At 54.9% G+C, this 20,477-nt stretch overlaps 1 protein-coding gene across 2 annotated transcripts in view; it reads right to left on the reverse strand.

The window, feature by feature from the left end:
• PARVB (parvin beta) overlaps positions 1-20,477 on the reverse strand; it is a 119,581-nt gene that overhangs the window by 44,838 nt on the left and 54,266 nt on the right. Inside the window, exons 2-3 of one of the 2 annotated variants that reach the window (XM_065886984.1) lie at positions 8,912-9,001; positions 5,820-5,890 (exon numbers count right to left, since the gene is read on the reverse strand). In XM_065886984.1, coding sequence (XP_065743056.1) covers positions 5,820-5,890; positions 8,912-9,001 — 161 coding nt within the window. Of the gene's footprint in view, positions 1-5,819; positions 5,891-8,911; positions 9,002-20,477 lie in introns of those variants that run through there. The other variant, XM_065886985.1, reaches the window with a different exon arrangement.

Here is a 20,477-nt window from a genome sequence, read left to right on the forward strand (position 1 = left end):
CAGTTTCCTTCAATGCGGTCATGCCACCTGGAAACACACTCATCCGTCCCTTGACATGTCTGTCTCCCCAACTGGACCGCCAGCCCACTCAAGGCCATCACCGCAGGGGCTAAACTAGGAACAGACCCACGCAAGGCGCTCAGATCAACGGCAGGGCTGCCCACAGACCTAGAAAAGCCTCTGGGGCATGCAGACATTTGGTTCTAGAGGCTGCCTTGCCCAGAGCAAGGTCCTGTAGGAAAACACACAAGAGATGTTTCTGCTATGAAGAAACTAAAACTGGCTCTCTGACCTGGTCAAAGTCCAAATACGAAAACAACAGACAGAAGGGGATGAAAATCACATTTCACGCCGCGGGCCACAGAGGTCAGCTCTGGGAAAGCAAAAGCAAATCCGCCGCCAGTTTCACTGCTGCCCCCGCGGAGATGCAGTCCCCTCCTGGCCACCACCGATCACCCTGTCCTTGTACTGCCCAGGTCATCCGTCTTAATCTTCTGGTTCACAAAAGACTTTATAAAGATGGCACCCGTCCTCACTTTTAGGGACGTACTCATTTGCAAACCCCGAGTCCTGCAGGCACGGGTCTAGGACGTGTATTAATGATGCCCTCGGCACAGTGCTCTTTGCATAGACTTTTCACAAGCTTGCTTTAGCCAGAATAAAAAATGACTTCCCCCTGAGTTCCTTCTAAATGATAATGAAGATCTGCAGCCTGTCTCCCCCAAAGCTATGACAGTTATGTTTTAGTCACTTCCAGACAGGCTTGCCGTGGCTTAACACACTGAGGACGCAGGCTCATTGCAACCGGCAGGAGAGCATCCCGGCCAGGTGCAGTGCCAGCCACGTCCCCGGGCATCCCCACACAATGACGACAGCACCGTCTTCTGCTCAGAAGACCATCTTTGTGCAGTTGAGTTTCTTCGTAGGGGCAAAGGAAGGGAGAAAACAGAACTTAACAACCCGAAGGAGCCTTGTCCAGTAAACTGGGAGATGAGATGCGAAATCTGCTTGTGGGGAGAAATGCGTACCCCGGTGACGACACGGCCAGCCTGCCTTGGACCAACGCACCCGCAAGTGCGGAGGCCCCTCTCTGACTATTCACTCTGGAAAGCACGAGAACTGCCATTCCCTCTTTCAAAGATCATTAAAAATATAAAGGATCTCATCTGTAAACTGCTATCTTCCCCAGGCGGCACCAGCTGTTCACCCTGTTAAGAGATTCAGGGCACTCCTGGAGGATGCTAGCGAAAAGGACCACAGGACAAACACCTGCATACAGGAGACAGGATACGTCTTTCAGCTCCTGAGCCCACAGGATACTCACTTCTAAACGGGAACCACAGACCTGCCCATGCACCTCCCTCCCAGCTCTGCCCTGTCTGTGCCCATGTTCCAGCGCCCGGCACAGCACCCGCCGGACAGCAAGCATGTGGCATCTGACGTCACCCTCATGCTGGCAGACGGGCACGACTGTTCTGCTTTAATCCGAGCCGGGATTTGAATCCAGAGAGCCTATTCCACAGCCCATCACACCCACCCCTTCACCCCCTCACACTGCATTACACACAAAAGGTGCTCGAAGAGAATGGTTCAATGAGCGGCTTCATTCTTAATGCCTGGCTTAGCCAAAGCCAGGGTTTTTGACAGGAAGCAGAGAGCAGCTCACAATGTTTTAAACACCAACAGTCCCGAGGCAGGAGGGTCAGTGTGGGTAAGTCTACAGAGAGAGGCAGGACAGGGGCCAAGACAAGAGGTAACAAAGTGCACATGATGGAGAACAGAGAACGAAAGCCGGGGGGACCGACCGTGCTAACTCAGAAAGGTCCTGCTGGTCCCAAGACTGGACGTGGCCAGTGGTCAGGATGTCAGCCAGACCTCACCCTGACAAGCTCAGGCCTGCACGTGGTCCACACCCTGCACCAAAACAACCTGCACTTCCTCCTCGGCTGATTTTAACCTGTGTCCTCTCACCGGAATAAGCCATAACCGTGAGTATAACTGGAGTCCTTTTAGCAAAGTGTCAAACCTATGGGTCGTCTTGGGGCTCCCAAACTTACAACCGGCATCAGAAGTGGGGTTGGGCTTGGGGGAAACGGGCTTTCTAACCTCACAGCCAGGTGGGCAGGTGCTCAGCTTGCTCAAGGAGGGAGGGGCAAGGAGGCTCAGGGGCCGGGGCACTGGAGTTGGGGGTGGTGCGGGAACTGAGGCAGCAGGGCCTCCAGCCTGGAGCACATCTAAGGGTGTCCGGCTCGGCGGCACCCCTGGGCAGGCCACGGGCAGCTCACCCCTGACTGCGCGTACAGGCTGCCTGGCCCTGGGGCCAGTTCCTCCCCACGCCAAGAAAAGAAGGTGCCGACAGCCCCCTGTCGTGAGGGAACCCCGACTCAGGGATACGCTGAGCCTCCCCCTTACCTGACAAACAAGAACAACCCAGGGTAGCTGGCGCTCAGCCCAGGCATCTCCCAGACCCCCACCAGCACGCGTGCGTCTCTGTTTAAAAGCCCTGTAGTCAGTGAGTAGTAGTATTTCACATACATCTCCGCCACGTGCCACAAGCCACAGACAGACAGCCTGATGGCGCTGTCCTGCTTGCTGTGTTTATGTTTATTTTAGAAGATAAGCCACCAGCCTCGAGGTACGATTTGCAGTCTGATGGCAGGGGGAGCCTTCCAGAAATTGCCCATCTCCAGGCGTATGTGCTCCAGGCTGGCGGGATGGCCATGGGAACAGACTTCTATGTGTCTGGCAGCTGGCCCTTCCTGGGAACTGGCAAGGCAGCAAGGCCGGCCTTGCTCCCAAGGGGACGGGGACCCTCAGCTACAGCTAAGGGATGCGGCGGTTTAGGGACGGGAGGTAACTCGGCCTGGTGTACTGGTTTCTCCGGCTGCTGTAACAAATTATCACTAATTTGGGGCTTCCAAACCGCCAGGGTATTCTCTCAGAGTCCTGGAGGTCAGAAGTCCAAGACCAGTTTCACTGGGTTAGTGCCAAGGTGTCAGGAGGGCTGATTCCTTCCGGAGGCTCTAGGGAAGGCTTCCTGGCCTTTTCCACGTTCTAGGGGAGCCCACATTCCTTAGCACGTGGCCCCTTCCCACATTTTCAAAGCCAGCAGCGTGGCATCCCGTATCCACCCTCATGTTGCCACCATCACCGCAGTCAAATCTCTCTCTGCCTCCCTCTTATAAGGACACTTGTGAGCCCACCAGACAATCCAGGGTCATCCCTCCCTCCACACCCCTAGCTTAATCACATCTGCAAAGTCCCTTTTGCCATATAAGGAGGTAACAGTCACAGGTTCCAGAGGCTAGGACGTGGACATCTTTGGGGGCCATGATTCAGCACACCACACCTGGGTTCCCCAGGAAAGTCAGCCCAGGGCCAAGCTGACTGCTGCTGCTTTTGGGGGGACCATAACCCCAGACTAGCAAGAGTGAGGGGAGAGGGAAGGGAGGCAGGTGCGCCCCTGGGCCGTCCGCAGCTTCGGAAGAAAACCCAGCCGATGCCCAGCACACAGCCAACTTCCTGTGGAAGCATGGCTCTCAGGACTGCCCGTCGGGGAAGAAAGGGAGAGGCGTGCATTCCCACTCCCTGGGGTCCTCAGTCCTGCTTTGCCCCACAGGATGTCAACGACCACACTCCCAGCCCCTCCAGTCAACACACTCCATGCCCCAGACGTGGCCGTTCATCTGAACCCAGAATCCGGGGCTGGAGGGGCTGCCAGAGCCTCCGCAGGTCCCGTCGGGCTGGTCCCGGATGCAGAGATGCCGTGGTCCCTCTGTGTGGGCGAATAAAGGACACGCAGCTGCCCAGCCCTCACCCGGTAGAAACCAAAAATGCCTGTAGTCTCCTGAGGCAGAGGCGGGAAGGGCCGAGTGAGTGGGTCCAGGAGGAGCGCGAAGCGGATCTGGACCCCGTATAGCAGGGAGGTGGCTGGTTCATCTTGCAGCCCCGGGGCCCAGCACAGCTCCGGACCCTCAACCGGGGCTCAGCTAATGAGGCATCAAACAGGCTCATTCAAGACCGGCCACTTCACTGGTTCAGAGCGTAACCTGTGGGTGGGGGAGTTACTTCTCTCGGAGTCCCCGTATGGAGGTGAGGGTGACACCAGGCCCCCTGGGTCTTGTTTCAAGGAGAAGATGCTCACGTGCTCTCAGGCTCTGCTTACATGTCGAAGAAGGAAAAACCAGAGCAGGGCACGTGATGGTTGATTTTATGTGTCAGCTTGGCCTGGACGGGATGCCAAGGCAGCTGATTAAACATTCTTTCTGGGCGTGTCTGTGAGGGTGTCTCGGGAAGAGATTAGCATTTGTATCAGTGGCCTGCGTAAAGCAGAGGGCCCCCGGCCAGCGTGGGTGGGTGGCATGCAATCCAGGAAGGGCCTGAATAGGACAAAAAGGTAGAGGAAGGCTGGACTCGCCCTCTCTTTGCCTGGGACGTGCGAAGTCCTGTCCTGGGCTCTCAGGCCCTCGGACCAGCTTTCCTGGTCCCCAGTTTGCAGAGGGCAGATCATGGGTCTTCTCAGCCTCCATAATCACGTGAGCCAATCCTTATAAGTCTCTATAGATAGATACAGAGAGAGACAGAAGAGATATATATATAGAGAGAGAGAGAGAGATAGACAGAGAGATGGAGAGAGAGAGAGAGAGGTAGAGAGATAGGGCCATCTCCTGTGGATTCTGTTTCTCTGCAGAACCCTGACAAAAACAGGGCATCCCCTTCTTCTACTTAAATATCGCCCGTGGAGAACATTTTAGTGGCTGACGTGCAGGGTTACTGTTCCTCACCGACAATCTTCCACTCAGAATAACAAAGTGGGTATTCAGGAAAAAAAGAACTCTTAATAAACTAGGCAGTTGAAGATGCTCAAAAGCAACATTATGGGGTGGGCCTGAAAACAGACATTTTCCATTTCAATTCTTTAAAAGCTACAACTTGCAAAAGTGTTGTTTATCCTGAAGGAGCCCTCGTGAAAAGGCAGCGGTGCCCTCATTGGGCCCAACCGCAGCGGTTAAGGTGGAGAAACTTTTGAAACAGCCCTTTTCATAGGATATGTGTGTGGCTCTGCCCTAAACGGCGTCTGCACAGCCCAGGTCCACTGGCCTCTGGGCTCGCAGGTGACAACGCTGTCAGAGCCCTTGCCGGCCCAGGGATTACCTCTGATGCCCTGCTGTGGTTTAGATCAGAGCATCAAACTGCAACCCACGCTCGCTCCGACAAAGGTTAAAGCTATGAATGAAGCCTCACCGCTAAGCCAGGCTCGAGAGACCAGTGGGGAGAGACGCGCAGCCGCCACGGCCCGGGCTGGCCTTGCTTCCCTGACTTTCCGGAACCAGGCGGCCATCTTCTGGACTCGCCGGTCCCCACACGTCCAGACGCTGCAGAACCTGACCGCTGCCCAGCGCAGGGGCACCAGCATCCAATGAGGATCCACAGGTGTGGCCAGAGGGGACCCACGTGCCCGCTTTGCAGAGTTCCCTCTGAACGCCGCCCCTCTCACTACGGAAAGGGTTTGAACGCCTTGAATCAGTCTGCAAGGCACCGTGAGCGTTCACTGCAGCTGCTCATTCCAAGTGTTAAGAAAAGGGTCCCCGCATAACTGGGTCCAGCACACGACGGGGAGCCGGCCGTCGGAGAGGCCCCGTGGGGCTGGGCCCCTGGGAGATGCTCCAGCCCGTCCAGCCTCATCCTTCACATCCCCCCACCAAACGCAGCAGTAAGGCCCCTTGACCAGCCCCCAGCTTTGCTCCTCTGGCCCACAAGAGCCTGAACCCCAAGATCTGACCTCCCAAGAACATCCCAGCCAGGACACTCATCCTCACCTTGACCAACTCTCTGAATCTGGGGTCGTCCCTGGAGGTGGGGTCGATCACCATGCGCTCCTGGTTCTCCTCTGCAGGGACAAAGGACAGGGAGGTTAGCGTCGCGGGGGGCGGCGAGCCGGCTTCCCTTGCACAGATGGGGGGAACTGAGAGCAGAGACCCCCGTGGCCCTCTCACTGAGCAGCCCTGCAGCCATTCACACGGCCCAGGAAGAACTGCCTCTCAGGGTGCAGTGGAGCATCCACCCCCATCTTTCAGGAGGGAGGGGGGTGCACACAGGCCTGAATCGGATCTGTGGAAAAGCCACCATTAATAAACCTGGGGAAGACCTGGCGTTCACCGAGAAAGCTCGCCACTACATAAGGTGATACAGACAAAAATATTAGAAAGAGCAGGGAGAAAAAAGGATGTTTCACAGCAAAGTGTGTTTATCCATATTCTGTTTCTGTTTATCTGTTTTCCCCTCCGTGTCTGGCCTCGATCCATGGACCACGGGCACCAGTGAGCTTGTACAGAGGGAGTGACGCAGTGGTAATAAGTGGACAGCAGAGGGGAAAGACCCACAGACAACAGACATGTCGCAGAACAAAACTGAGCAGGGGTGTTAAAAGGACAGAAAAGAAGCACAACCTCTGGCCCCTAGGACGTGCAGGCAGAGATGACCAGGGTCCCGGGGCCCATACAGGCTCCCACAACCGGGGCCCTGTCCACGTTGGTGGGAATGAAATGGCTTTGAGTGACAGAGGCTTCACAACAGCGAAAATTCTTTTTTTTTTAAGTTTATTTGTTGTGATTTCTTATGAGATATTTCTCTATATATTTTTTTTTAATTAATTTATTTAATTTTGGCTGCGTTGGGTCTTCGTTGCTGCACGTGGGCTTTCTCTAGTTGCGGCGAACGGGGGCTACTCTTCACTGAGGTGCACGGGCTTCTCACTGTGGTGGCTTCTCTTGTTGCGGAGCACGGGCTCTAGGTGCGCGGGCTTCAGTAGTTGTGGCTCACGGGCTCTAGAGCGCAGGCTCAGTAGTTGTGGCGCACAGGCTTAGTTGCTCCGCGGCATGTGGGATCTTCCCGGACCAGGGACCAAGCCCGTGTCCCCTGCGTTGGCAGGTGGATTCTTAACCACCGCGCCACCAGGGAAGCCCAACCAGGGTGGTTCTTATCAAGGTCACAAGAGCTTCAGGGGCCAGCAGAACCTTACAGAGCAAACGGAAGAATGCCAACTCCCAGCCCAAGAGCAGCTATTTAGAAAAACGTAAGACAGACGACTTAAGGTCCAGGGAAAAGCAGGTTCAAGGCATATTGACAAAACAATAGCCTGCCACACGTTTACAGTAAATCTACTTTCTAGCACTCCTGCTGGTCTAAAGCAGGGTTCTCAGCCAGAAGCAATCACGTCCCCCGAACCCCCATCCCAGGGGACTCGCTGTAATGTCTGGAGACGTTTTTGGTTGTCCCAGCCGGGGGTGGGGGGGTGGGGTAGGGAGGGGGAGTGTGCCGGGGGAATCTAGTGGGTGGAGACCAGGGATGCTGATCAACACCTTGACCGACTATAAAGAATTATCTGGGGCTTCCCTGGTGGCGCAGTGGTTGAGAGTCCGCCTGCCGATGCAGGGGACACGGGTTCGTGCCCCGGTCCGGGAAGATCCCACGTGCCGCAGAGCGGCTGGGCCCGTGAGCCGTGGCCACTGAGCCTGCGCGTCCAGAGCCTGTGCTCCGCAATGCGAGAGGCCACAACAGCGAGAGGCCCGCATACCACAAAAAAAAAAAAAGAATTATCTGGTGCCAAATGCCCACAGCACGGGGTGGGTTCAGGAGAAACCCTGTTCTGAATCAGGGTAATTTCCAGACAGCGTTCATCCCCAGTTTCTCCTGGGAGAGGGTCACTTGCCTGGGCAGCGGCTGCAGCCAGACTGAAGACAAAACACAACAGCATCAGTGAAGGGTCACGCTCTTCCTAGAGCAGAGGGGAAGCCGCAGGGGACGCCGGCGGCACCTCCGAGCCCGTCCAGCGCTTGGCTGCAGGTCGGCCGCCTGGACGTGCGTTTGCATTTCTTCCCCATCAGCTCTTGCTGGCCTGGCCTTGTCGTGGGAACCACAACAGAGGCATCAACCGGGACTTCCCTTTGAACCAGGCAGGGTTTGGAAAGAAGCGGAATGTTCCGAGACTGCCTTCCAGATCCATCGGATCCCAAAACACGCTTTAAGGCAAGTGTATCCAGGCCGTCACCTCATCAGTGCCGGCTGGGATGCGGTCCTGAGGTGAGTGCAGGGCCGGTACCACTTGGCAGGTCCCACCTAGCAGGGCCCTGGCATGGAGGCCACTCCGGCTTGTGCAGAGATGGGGGGTATGTTAATCGTGTTTCTTATTTTCTGTATTTTCTAATGTTTTGACATCCTGGGGCCTTGGGTACCTAGAGGGACTCCGCTCTCAGAGCTAGCTGATTCCCAAAACAGCAAACGTGTCCCCTGGGAATGCCTTCCACGTGCAAACAACCAACCCAGAGCCCACACCCCCCAGACACCTCTCTAACTGAGCTCACACAGGGCTCTTACACACCCAGCCAACAGCCCCTGCCCTAATCACCTGGGACCAGGTACAGACAGCTCGGGGCAGCCCCTGTGTCCCAGAGGCCCCTGAAATTACCCAGACCAGCCCATCCAAACCTGCTTATGAACCCTGCCTCACTCACTCCTTCCTGTGAAAACCACAATAAAGGCTTCTCTTCTGCCCGTGCCTTCCCGTCACTCCTTCTGCCTCCTGCCCGAGGCTGCTGCCCTCCCCGTCACCTCGGGAACCGTGAGTTTAACAAACCACCTTTTCCGTGGCAGTCAGCTCCTGATCCGTTGGCCTCATCATACTTAAATCACAACAAAACTGACATTTGCAATCAGAAAGGCAGTAACCTACAAGGGAAGGCTTGCTTTTTTCCTACAGACTTTTCTAAACGTGACCTTGAGCTGAGAGCCCCATGTGACGTCTGAGTCTGATCAAAAGGCCACGAATGCTCCTTTTCAGCCCCTCCCAGACCAGCCGCAAGCTGGGAAGCTCAACTCGCCCACGACAAGGAGCTGGAGAAACCGATAATACCGAGCAGGGTGTCTTCAGGGTGGATCTCCACCGAGGCAGGGGACATCGGCAAGTTGATGGCATTCTTCCCTTCTTCCTGCAAGTCACTCACTGTCAGGCAGAAAGAGAAAGGAAAAAGCCAGTTAGTATAAATGGAATATTGTGGCCTCACATGTTGGCAGTGGAAACAGAGAGAAATCAACTCCTGTTTTTTAAGCATTTAACAAACATTCCTAAATGGCTGGTTGCCCAGAAAGAGTCCAAGGAAAAATGCCCCGAACCAAGAATACATTCTGCAATTCTTCACCCACGCCGGAGAGTTCCCGATTCTCACCAAGCCCGGCCAGGCTGTTTTCACCACTCTTTGCAACACATGACTATGTCATGGAAGCTTCTGGGTGCTTCCAGATCCACCCAGGGCTGCTGAGATGGACGAAGCTTGGATCACAGCGACAGGGCCTGAAAAGGGCGGGCTCCCCTCCCACTCCTGGACAGCAATGTCCTCGGCCGTGGACTCTGGGTGTGAAGACCCTTCCGGCACGCAGCAGGCGAGGCAGTGCCGTCGTCCGTGGCCACGTTCACGGGACAGGATCCGGCTGGTCTGATGCTAGGTAATGCCCAGGGTCGGGAGCAGTGAAACACACAGCAGAATCTAACAAACCGGATCCGGAGACTTGGAGTTGGGAGCACAGGACCGTGTCTAGAGGGCAGACAGGGTGCCGGGGGCTGGGGAGGAGGGCGCCCTGAACAGTCGCGGGGACCGCAGGGCTGGCTACGCGATGAGAGGGGCGGCCTGGATGCCAAGGTGCAGAAAGGATCCCTCGCCCCCCGCGCTAGACACCTTCCAGGAAAGCATCTCGACTTACACTGGCCAGGGGGCCACCCCAGGACACCAGGGGCTAACGGTGCATTTCTTCCACCGGCCATAACTGTATCGGACTCCAGGCTCCAGCCCCCATCCAGTGGGTGCAGGGGGCACTGGGCACCTTTCCAGCCCTGGCTGAGAACCGCTGGGTGACAGTCCCTGACCACACGCCCCCAAACCAGCCTCTTCCTCGGTGAGCTCCAGTGACAAGTGCCCAGCCTTCCTTCTCCTTTTTTCTTTTTTTTTTTTTAAATCGTAATTGAATTACAACGTTGTGTTAGTTTCAAGGCCTTCTCTGTAATGAAACGTCCTCAGAGGTGGAAACCTACCTCCTCTTTCAATACTGCAGTCACCTCGAACCTTGACTATCTCCAATTCCGGGACCTGAGGGGACAGGGGACAGAGTAGCAAGGGGACAGGACGTGATGGTCTTGGGACAGGCAGGCCAGTGTGACCCAACCCCAGGCACGCCTGGCAACCTCTCTGCCTGTTTTCTCAAAACATCAGGTCCCCTGGAAGGACTTAATGAAACGATGAACATCAGGTTCTGAGGCCGGAGCTGGGCACACGGTGGGCTCCCTGGACGCAGCCATAGACCCAGCTTTGGGGACAAGCCACCCTCTGTCCCTCACAAGGAACACGGCAGTGGGGCCCAGGACGTTGGGTTCTAACATCAGGAAGGCCCTGATATAAGACTGTGAAAAAAATGGGCTCTCAAGCACACCCACACCCTTACAGCAGCAATGACTTACACGATTCACAGCCAAAAGGTGGAAACGGCCCAAGCATCCACTGATGGATGAACGGATAAACTAATGTGGTCCATACACACAATGGAATGTTATTCACCCATAAAAAGGAAGGGAATTCTGACACACACTACCGCATGGACGAATCCCGAGGACAGTATACTAAGTGAACTAACCCAGACACAAAACGGCAAACCCCGTACGACTCCACTTACAGGAGGTCCCTACAGTCAAATTCACAGCGACAGAAAGTAGAATGGGGGGTGCCAGGGGCTGAAAATAGGGGGAAACCATGGGGAGTCGGTGTTTAATGGGGACAGAGCTTCAGTTTGAGAAGATGAAGAAGTTCTGGAGATGGAGGGTGGTGATGGCTACACAACGTGAATGGACTTAATGCCACTGAACGGTACACTTAAAAAGGGTTAAAACGGTACATTTTACGTTATGTATATTTTACCGCAATTTAAAAGAAGAGGGAAGAAAAAATGGACCCCTCCCAACAATCCTCCAGTCTGGAGGCCAGCCCTGCACCCGGAGACAGGCACAGTCTCCCTGCCGCCCCCGATCCCAGGAGCAGAAGCCACGCACAGCCATCTTTTGATCCCCAAATCCTTAGCTTAACTCTGTGTAAGAAGCAGACACGTGTTAACACCTTCACGAGCAAATGACTTGGAGACGCACCCCGCCCGGCCCCGCTCCCCATTCCAAAGATCCCCTCCGGTCACTCAGTCCCGCTGAGAAAACAGACCCAATCTCAGCAATTATTTTTACTATATAACAAGTTACAAAGAGTCTTCTAACCAGCAAAGAGCTTTCCAAGGCAGAAAAGGGAAGGAGGAAAAGGGGATTTTTCACAAAAGTTCTCGCATATTCTAGAGGCACGTACGTGAACTGTGTGAGGGGGTGTGCGCAGCAGCCGTGGGCTCCTCTCTCTGGTTTCCTGGGCCAGCGTCACAGAAGGAGGACAGAAAGGCCAGGGAGGTCCCTTCCGGTCAAGGCCGTCTGCCATGGTTATGTTCACGGCCGAGGAAGAACAAAAGGCCCTGGTTTCATATGAGTGGAGGGTCGCACAGGTGGGCTTCAGGGCACAGGTGAGCCACGCAGGTGCGTCCTTACTGTGAGCCCGTAGCTCCTCCCAGGAGCCCCAGAGCTACCACGCGGGTCATCCGCTGGCCTGGACATGGGCCATGGGCCAGAACAACTGGTGGCAGATGGGGGTGTGGGGCGCAGAGATGAAGAGATGTTTCCAGGAGCCCTGCTGCCTGGTCTCAAAAACAGGGAGCGGGGAGGAGAACAAGAACGACATTTTTCAAAGCAGAGAAACTGGGTCACATAAAAACAGAGGAATTTCCACACCGCACTTTGCAACATCAAAGATAACACTAGACAGGGCCTAGGAGCTCTCGGCTTTAATAGATGAGAGATGCTCTCACAGACCCACCCAGACGGCACATTCCACAGGCCTATTAAGCATAAAGCCCGGAGGAAAACAAGGAGGGTCTGTGGCCACGAGCCCAGGGCTCGGATCTCTCTGTGCCATGTGCTGGCATGTGGCCTCCGGCAAGTCCCTTCACCTTGCTCAGGCTCAGTTTCACCGTCTAGAACGCGGGGGTGGCAGCGGTACCTACCTCACAGGGGCTTCTGAGGAATCAGTGAAGTTCATCCCAGGGAAAACCAGGGAAGGCTTCCTAGAGGAAGCAGGAATCCCGGAAAAAGGGACTTTGGGACTCCATGCAAAGCCTGTGGGTGACTGATCAGAGCTGGGATTCCGGAAGCCCTCTGTGGCGGCCACGTCCATGCTGAACCACAGCGGGGTTCAGTGAGGCCCCTTTGGAGCTCCGCTATTGTTCACGGCCTGGGTTCCCTGAGGGACACGGTCCCTTCACTGAGGAGCCTTCAGCTGAAATCTGATTTTGGTCTTCTGAGGGTCAGTCCAGGGTCTGGAAGGAGGGGCTCCCCTTGGACCACAGCTTCTCCCCGAGGACCCCACTCTGCCAAGTCAGTGGCTTTTCCCTCATCCCAGGAATGTCTAGGTTTTGAAAGTACTCGTCCATTTGCCAGAAAGTCAGACACTTCAATGACTGGAAATGCCGACCATCTGTGTCACAGGAGAGAAAGATCCAGGGGCCCCTGGTGTGCACCGTGGGTATGGGCGTTCAAAGAACCTGGGGCTCGATGTGCCGGGGCCAAGGATTCATCGTGGTCCTAAGTGTCCGCCCTTGTCCACCCTAAACCCTACAGCCAACGTGTTCCCAAGGCACCCAGGTTCACCTTCCCGCGGTGACACTCTGGGCCGTGGGCCACACGGGGACATGGGGATGGGTAAGTGCCGGGAGGGAGACAGGCTGGAGGAGACTCAGGGAGAGCGTGTGACAGCTCCAGTGCCCCTCTGGGGACAGCCACGCCTCGCTCGCTCAGCTCCGGGGCGGAGTAGGCTGTGCAGACGCGGTCGCCACATCACAGGAGCTTTTCCAAAAATGCTGGAAATTCTGGGTTTTGTGTAGAATCCCCCAATTTATAAATGTGAGCAATAATTCAAATTCTGCGGGCCAGCCAGGGGCCACCGGTTTACAACCCCCGGTCGCAGTAAAAGTCTAACCCCCGTCCTTGCCTGTCAGTGGGAGAGGGCCACTAGCATTTCCTGAGCACCTACTACGTGCCCAGCACCTTCTCTGTCTTCTGTTCATCTAATCTCCTAACAAGTATGTGAGGGAGTGGCTGGTCCCGGCTTGGTCAGTGCTGGGCCAGCGTTTATCAGATGTGAAGGCATCTGATATACACCAACCACGAATCCTAGAGTCAGGACTGAACCCAGTTCAACCTGGTCTTCGCTCGCTATGCTCAGCTGAGTCCTACCCACCTTCCAGCCTCAGCTTGCTGGCCGCCTCTTCCAGGAAGCCATCCTGGGTACTCCCCTCCCATCCCAGGCTCCCCTCTGCCCAGCTCACATCATGCAGCCAGCCCTGTAACTACCTCTTTCCTGGACTGTCTGCCCACACCAGTGCTAACTCAGCTCCTGCATATAGTAGGTCTTTATATCTGAGGGGCAGCACGACGAAGGGCTTAGAAACTGGGAGCCAGTCTGCTGGTTTCAGATCCCAGCTCAGCCACTGACAAGCTGGGTGATCCTGGGCAAGCTACGTATTTGCTCTGTGCCTCAGCTTCCATCTGTGAAATGGGGCCTGATGCAGTCCAAACACACAGAACAATGTCTGGCGTGCGGTACTCGCTCAGTAAGCGTCAGCTTCCAGCTTCTGCCGAACAGAAGGAGACGCATGTGTTTCCAAAGCCCGTTCTCTTTCCATCACTCCACCCAGAGACCGGGCAAGGTTTAAAAAACACACCACCTCTCCTGATTGGAACGACAAATGCATAAAAAGGAGGAAAGAGAATCAAAATCTAAAACCTCAAACGTCTCACAAACAGCCTGCCACTTATACCCCAGGCCGAGCGCAAAGGTTCCATCCTTGATTTTTTTTTTTTTAAATCTTTTTCTCTGTATGGGTTTCGCTTATTTATTTATATTTAATTTATTTATGCCCAGGCTCTTTCCCCCTCAAAAAAAGGCTTTCAGACAGTTTTTTTTTTTTTCTTTTTACATCATTAGGAAAACACAACTCTGAAAGCAGCCTGCTTTAAAAGAGCAAGGCTACCCGCAAGGGAAAGCACAGATTGGAAAACACAAAGTCTTCTCTCTCCGCGACGGGTGCCAGGGCAGGAGGGGGCAAAGATGGGGTGCAGAAAGCTCCCTGGGGCTCACCTGCGGGGGGGTTCAGCGAGGATTAAAAAGACCCCATGGTGGGTGAGCCACGGCCCTTGGAGGCTGAAGCAGTGACAACACCAGAGAAAACCCCAACAAAAACAGCAGCGCTGTCCCCACCCGGCTCCACAGCTGAAAGAAGAACTTGGCAATGGCAGGAAAGCTGCCTCAATTGTGGACGCTTAACCAGCCCTTTTCAAGACGTACCCACTCCCAGCTACAACTGATCCTACTCAAAGAAACGGAGTGGTCCTCGGAGTTGCCAGGAAAAATAAAGGAGGATAAAGGACGGAGTGTCCCCACGTGAGTTCCCGGCACCCAGACCCCGGCCCCCTACCACCACCCCGCTCCAGGCTGGGGAGGAGGAGTTGGGATCAGCTCCATGTGTGCGAGAAGGACCTGACAAAATCCCTGCTAAATGAGGCTTTCCAGGCTTCCCTGGGGAAGGGAGAGCTTTCTAGGAATCTCCACCACCCATCTGCACTCAGAGGGATCGCATCTTTGCAGAAGTTACAATTTATCAGAATAACTAGATTCATCAGCCATGAAGGTCTTCTTAACAGAGCAGTTCTTCTAAAAATAAACCAAATTGTACTTCATGTAAAGATCTCACAGCTCAGTGGAGTGAAAACAGGGCCCAAATAAGATCTCAACAATGATATCCACAGACCGGACAGCCGTGGGGTGATGCTGTAGGACAACCCTTCCTGACATCCAAAGACAAGGTGATCAAACGACCTACCAATCACAATTCAAACGCATCATCCTTGTAAAGGCCTTGAGATGGGAGGCCCGGCCCTTCCTTCCCAGGAGGTCAAGACTCCAGCTCCGTCTCCCAGATTCCTGGGATTGCAGTGGATGGATGACCGCATCCTGCCCAGGGTAAAAGGCAGGGAGGGCTATAACCACCTTGGAGACAGCAGCTGCCCTTCCTGACTGGGATGTGGGGAAAGAGTGAAATTACTTTCAGTGATCCATGTAGCAAAACATACATGAAAGAGCCTCTTAACCTTTAAAGTGGCAGATCTGGTATGTTTTTACTGAGGAAGAGATTCTGGCCTTGCCGTGGGGATGCCAGCCCATAGTAATGAGCTCGGTGTATTTATGTACGTTTAACTCACTGTAATTTCTTGGCGGAAGATGAGATTCTGAACTGCTCTGACAAGACCATGGGAACAAGAAAGCACCGTGACTGGGAGGGTCACTCAGCCTGAGTATCTCATGTACGGTGTTTGCTCTGCGGGGCCACGAGATTCCACGCCATTTCTCGAGATGAAATAAGTTGAGACGCTAAAATAAATATGTGAGCATTTCAATAAGGCAAAATGCAAAGGAGGGCGACAGGCGTTACTGACCCCACACGACGAGCTGACAGGTAAAGATCTGTCCTGTTCAGGCAGCCGCAAGCCTCGGGCTCCACAGGGTGCCAATCTAATGAACACTGGTTAAAGGCCGACAGGCCCCCTGGCGCCGGGGGAGTCTGGCACAGGGTGCAGACATATGGAAGGAGGTGTCCTGGCCACTTCCACCCAACAGCCTGGCCTGGCCCCTGGCACAGAGAAGTCTCTTGAGGAACAAACGTACAATTAATTAAGTGCAATACATGTGATGGTGTTGACTTTTTAATTTTTGGCTGTGCCACACAGTATACAGCATCTTAGTTCCCCTACCAGGGATAGAACCCGTGTCCCCTACGGTGGAAGTGCAGAGTCTTAACCACTGGACCACCAGAGAAGTCCCGGTGTGGACTTTTAAAAAGCAGGTTTCAAATAATACAGCAGGCTATTTATGTAAAATACAGAATCAGAAAACTCAAAACTGGGAATTCTGAGCTTCCACTGCAGGGGACGCAGGTTCGATCCCCGGTCGGGGAACTAAGATCCCGTCATGCCTTGCGGCACAGCCAAAAAGCAAATAAATAAATACGTTTTTAAAAAAAGAAAACTTAGAACTATGTATTTTTATGTGTACACAACTAAATTCAAAGGAAAAGGAATGAAAGGATGTGCTCCAACATGACAAGAGTAGCATCACCTCTGGGGGGACGAGTGACGGAAAGAAAGGAGATTGCGAAGGCTTTGACGTGACTGTGTTCATATGTTACTCGCGAAAGTTACAATAAAGTTAAAAGGAGAGACAACAAATAGACGCTCTACAGCAGGGACCCAAGGGAGGTGACAGCCAGTTCTACAGGGAAGGAGACCAGAGGGGGCAGCAGGTGAGGCTGCCTGTACAGCTGAGCCTGTCCTGAGGCACTCAGCCCCTGGGGAGGTTTCTAAAGGCAGAGACGCAGGATTCAGAGCCCAGGCCATGAGCCACCCAGGCCTGACGGTCCCTATCTGCCTTAGGTGAAGCCTTGGCCTGGAAACCTCAGACCCTGGGCTCCCTTGCGGGAGGGTCTGCAGGGAGAGAGATGGTGTGCCTGCTGCAGAGATCCCAGAGGAAGTCAGAGGGCCACAGGGCCACGCCCAAAGCAGTGAGTTTGCAGCGTGGAGTCACTGATCTTCCCCAGGCAACTCCATCCTCACCTCCAAGTTCAGGAAAACCGCTGCTTCTAATGCAAGGGGCATCCACACAGCTCAGAGCCTAGGAATCGCCTCTCCTCAGGACCATTTTAGCCCATCCGTGCTTTCACTGAGCAGGTCAATCCATAGCGTCTGTCTCAGGTGAGGCTGGGGCAGTGCAGTGCCGCCTGGGTGTGCCTGGGGAAGTCGTGTGAGGGGAGCTGAGGGCCCCGCGTCCTCGGGGAACCCAGCACGGGAGTCCTGTAGGGCAGGAAAGGACCAGCTCTGGGACAGCACCCATGAGCGACCCCATCACCATAGGGACCTCCCTGTCATCTCCCCTCCCATCACCAGCGGGAACCAGCCTGGGAGCCTTGGCTAACCATTCATCCTCCTAAACACTCAGCCCAGACTCCAAACGTCAAAGTACTTAGGCTCTCAGGGGCTAACGGGCGGATTCTTACCCAGCAGGTCTGGGGAGGGTCCAAGACTCAGCATCGTTAACCAGCCCCCAGGTGACGTTGATGCTGCCCCACAGACCACACCTGAGTAGCAACAACTTAGAAGACATTCCCACGCCCCTCTGCTCCTGAAACCCAAGCTGGTAAGCGACTCCGTGCTCCTTTTAGAGATCGACACAGGGGCCACGTTTCAACAACTCCCAACCTGGCCAGCACCCGCCATGGCTCCGGTATTCAAGAAAGAAGGACTGGGCGCCCAGCTCACACGCTATCATGCTAAGCTCCCACGACAGTTGAGGTCTTCCCTAAAAGACTGAGTCAGACCCAAGCCGGCCCAGCTGGTCAGGGATGGCTCCAACCCCCTTGGGGCTGCGGTCCCCCAAAACTACATAATCTCTCAGCTTTTGGGGGGATCAAAGGAAAGCACAGACCACTTCCTGCCTGTGGGGAGAATCCAGAATTCCATTCTTTCTCCATGAATCCGTTATCACTCTTTTCTTTCTTTCTTTTTTTTTTTTTTTTTTCGGTACGCGGGCCTCTCACCGTTGTGGCCTCTCCGGTTGCGGAGCACAGGCTCCGGAGGCGGAGGCTCAGCGGCCATGGCTCACGGGCCCAGCCGCTCCGCGGCACGTGGGATCTTCCCGGACCGGGGCACGAACCCGTGTCCCCTGCATCGGCAGGCGGACTCTCAGCCACTGCGCCACCAGGGAAGCCCCCTGTTATCACTCTTGAGCCAAATGCAGAGCTGCCCTCTCGGCAGTAAAACTAAATGCGTTCACTGACCACCCTGGCTTCTCCCAAGACCCTCTAGGTTAAAGGGCTCGTTCCCATGTCCCAGCAGAATGGGTTCCGCAGCAGAAATGGCTCTGGGATGCAGGGGAGGCTTGGGCTTTTCCCGGCAGCACTGCCAGCCGCAGGGGACACAGTGACAACCTAAAGGGAAAGAGAAGCTGGGAGAGGGAACCACACATCACAGCCCCGACCACCCAAAACGACTCATGCAAAATGATAACTTGATTCTGGGACCAACACGTGCGCAAGTGCAAAGAGGAAAAAGGTAAGGACCAAGATGCTAGACCTAGAACCAGCCTCTGCAGATTTTGCATCTCGTGTCCTGTCCTTAGGGCAACCAGGGGATCTCTTACCAGGACAGCCAGTCGGCCTCCCGCAGGCCACCCCGTGGCCTCTTCTCTCCCCTTCTGCAGGAGACCAATTGGACTCTGCTGTCCCTCCTCCCCAGCATCCATGTGCCCTTCCTCTGGTCAAACAGGACTCAGCATCCCAGACCTCAGCCAGTGGGCACACTGCACTCTCCAGCATACAGCCAGGGATGGGCTTGGCCCAATTAGAGCCAACAGAACAAGGAGAGTTTCCTAGGAATGCAGAATGACAGGCACTCTTTCCCTCTGGCCTTGACCCAGAAAGGATGCAGGTGGAAGCTGCCCCATCGTCTTACCAGCACACAAAACCTGGAAATGCAGGCACTGGGTCCACAGAGCTAAGAGGACAGAGTTTAGCCGAGCCAGCTGTCTGCTGGATCAAGCCTTACCTGAGGCTGGCAGCCTCTGGACCTTTCTGTCAAATGAACCAACGAGTGCCATTTTGTCCTTAATCCACTTTGAGTTGGGTTTTCTGTCATTTGCAGACTGAGTGGCTGGCTGTCACTCCCTGGGATAGAGCACCCCAGAGCTCCTACCGGCTCCAGGGTATAACCCAAACCCCTCAAAGTGGTACCTGAAGACTCTTGATGAACAAACCCCACCTCTCATCGACCCAGATGCGGCTCCCTCACTTCTACATCACCTTTCAATGAGGCCATTCCTTTGCCCCCACTATCCCCACCACCTGAAATGCCCTTTTCATTATATCTAGCCAATTCCACCCGTTCCCCAAAATTCTTCATTAAAGCGTTCTCTGTAACCCCACCCCCTGGGCAGCATTAGGGCCCTTCTTCTGGGTTCCCACAGTTCCCTGTGCACGTGACAGCTACAAACCCTTATCCCCCGACAGGAAGTGGTGGGGTGTGCCCTCTGCCCCGCCCCCGCCAAGTGGCCAAACGCTGATCAACACCCAGCACGTGACAAGCGTGCGACAAACATTCACAGAATGAATAAATGGCTGTAAATGCGTTTACGTAGGCAAAGTGGAGCCGAAGAGAGAACTTAGGTAAGAGACACAAAGTCAGAAACACTAGGAACAGGCCGTTCTTGCAAAACATGCCACTTCCAGCCACTCGGGTGGACAAGAGCATTTCCATTAAGGCTTCCATTAGCCTGGCAGTCGTGGGTCACCAAGAGCCCAATTACTGCAATGGGGCCGTGCGGAGGGCGAGGCCTCGAGAGCAAGGACTCTGCTCTGCAATTAGGGACTTACTGGGACAGGCTGCCTCTGGGGCAACATTCCCAAACCTCGCCCACTGGAGCGAGTTCCTGCCGGCCAAGGGCGGGGTGGAGGGATGGCACCAGGAAGGAAGCGATCGCCCCCGGTTCCCGGACACTGGGTCTTCCTAATACCAAAGGCTGCTTAGGTCTAAGTATGGAAAGGCTGGGGCTCAGAAGCCAACATCAAACGGATGATTCCCTCTGGCCAGAAGCAGTCCTTTTCCTCCCCTTTGCCCTGCGTGATCAGAAAAATGTGAGAACCACAGAAAAACGAATTGTCTGTGGGAAGGAGAACGGGAAGAAAGACTTCCAGGTGATCCTGCAATGTCAGGTTTACCAAATAAACCACCCGGCGAGCAGAAACCAGGACACCGGAGGGGCTCCGGGCTTCTTGCTCTAAAAAGAATGACTGATCCTTTAGGGACGAGTGATGATTTGGTCGGTTTTTCAGAGGGAAAGCAAGTGGGTCAACTTATTCAAGTCACCTCTCAGAATGCATCAGGTGGAAAGAATCCCTCGGGGGCCTGAGACTGGGGATCGATCTGCGGACGGCCAGGTGTCTGCTCCTGGCCTCACCCTCCTCCGATCCATCCGCCACAGTGTCTCCAGACTTCGTCCCCAGAACGCAGGCCGTGGGGTCACTCCTCTGCCCATGGGCTGTCCTGACACTCCACCACTCCCAAAACAAAACCCACACCCTTCTCCTCGCATCCCACCCTCTCCTCCAGTGCAGAGCTCAGGGCCAGGCTCGGTCACCCCTCCGGGCCTTTGCCAGCCTGCGCCCCCTCCAGGAGCTCCATGTCCAGAGCCTGAGCCTGGAGGCAAAGCCCGCTGCAAACGTCCCCTCTTCCGTGGCCCTGTCCCTCC

Source organism: Phocoena phocoena, chromosome 11, assembly GCF_963924675.1.
Source record: "Phocoena phocoena chromosome 11, mPhoPho1.1, whole genome shotgun sequence".
Taxonomy (NCBI): domain Eukaryota; kingdom Metazoa; phylum Chordata; class Mammalia; order Artiodactyla; family Phocoenidae; genus Phocoena; species Phocoena phocoena.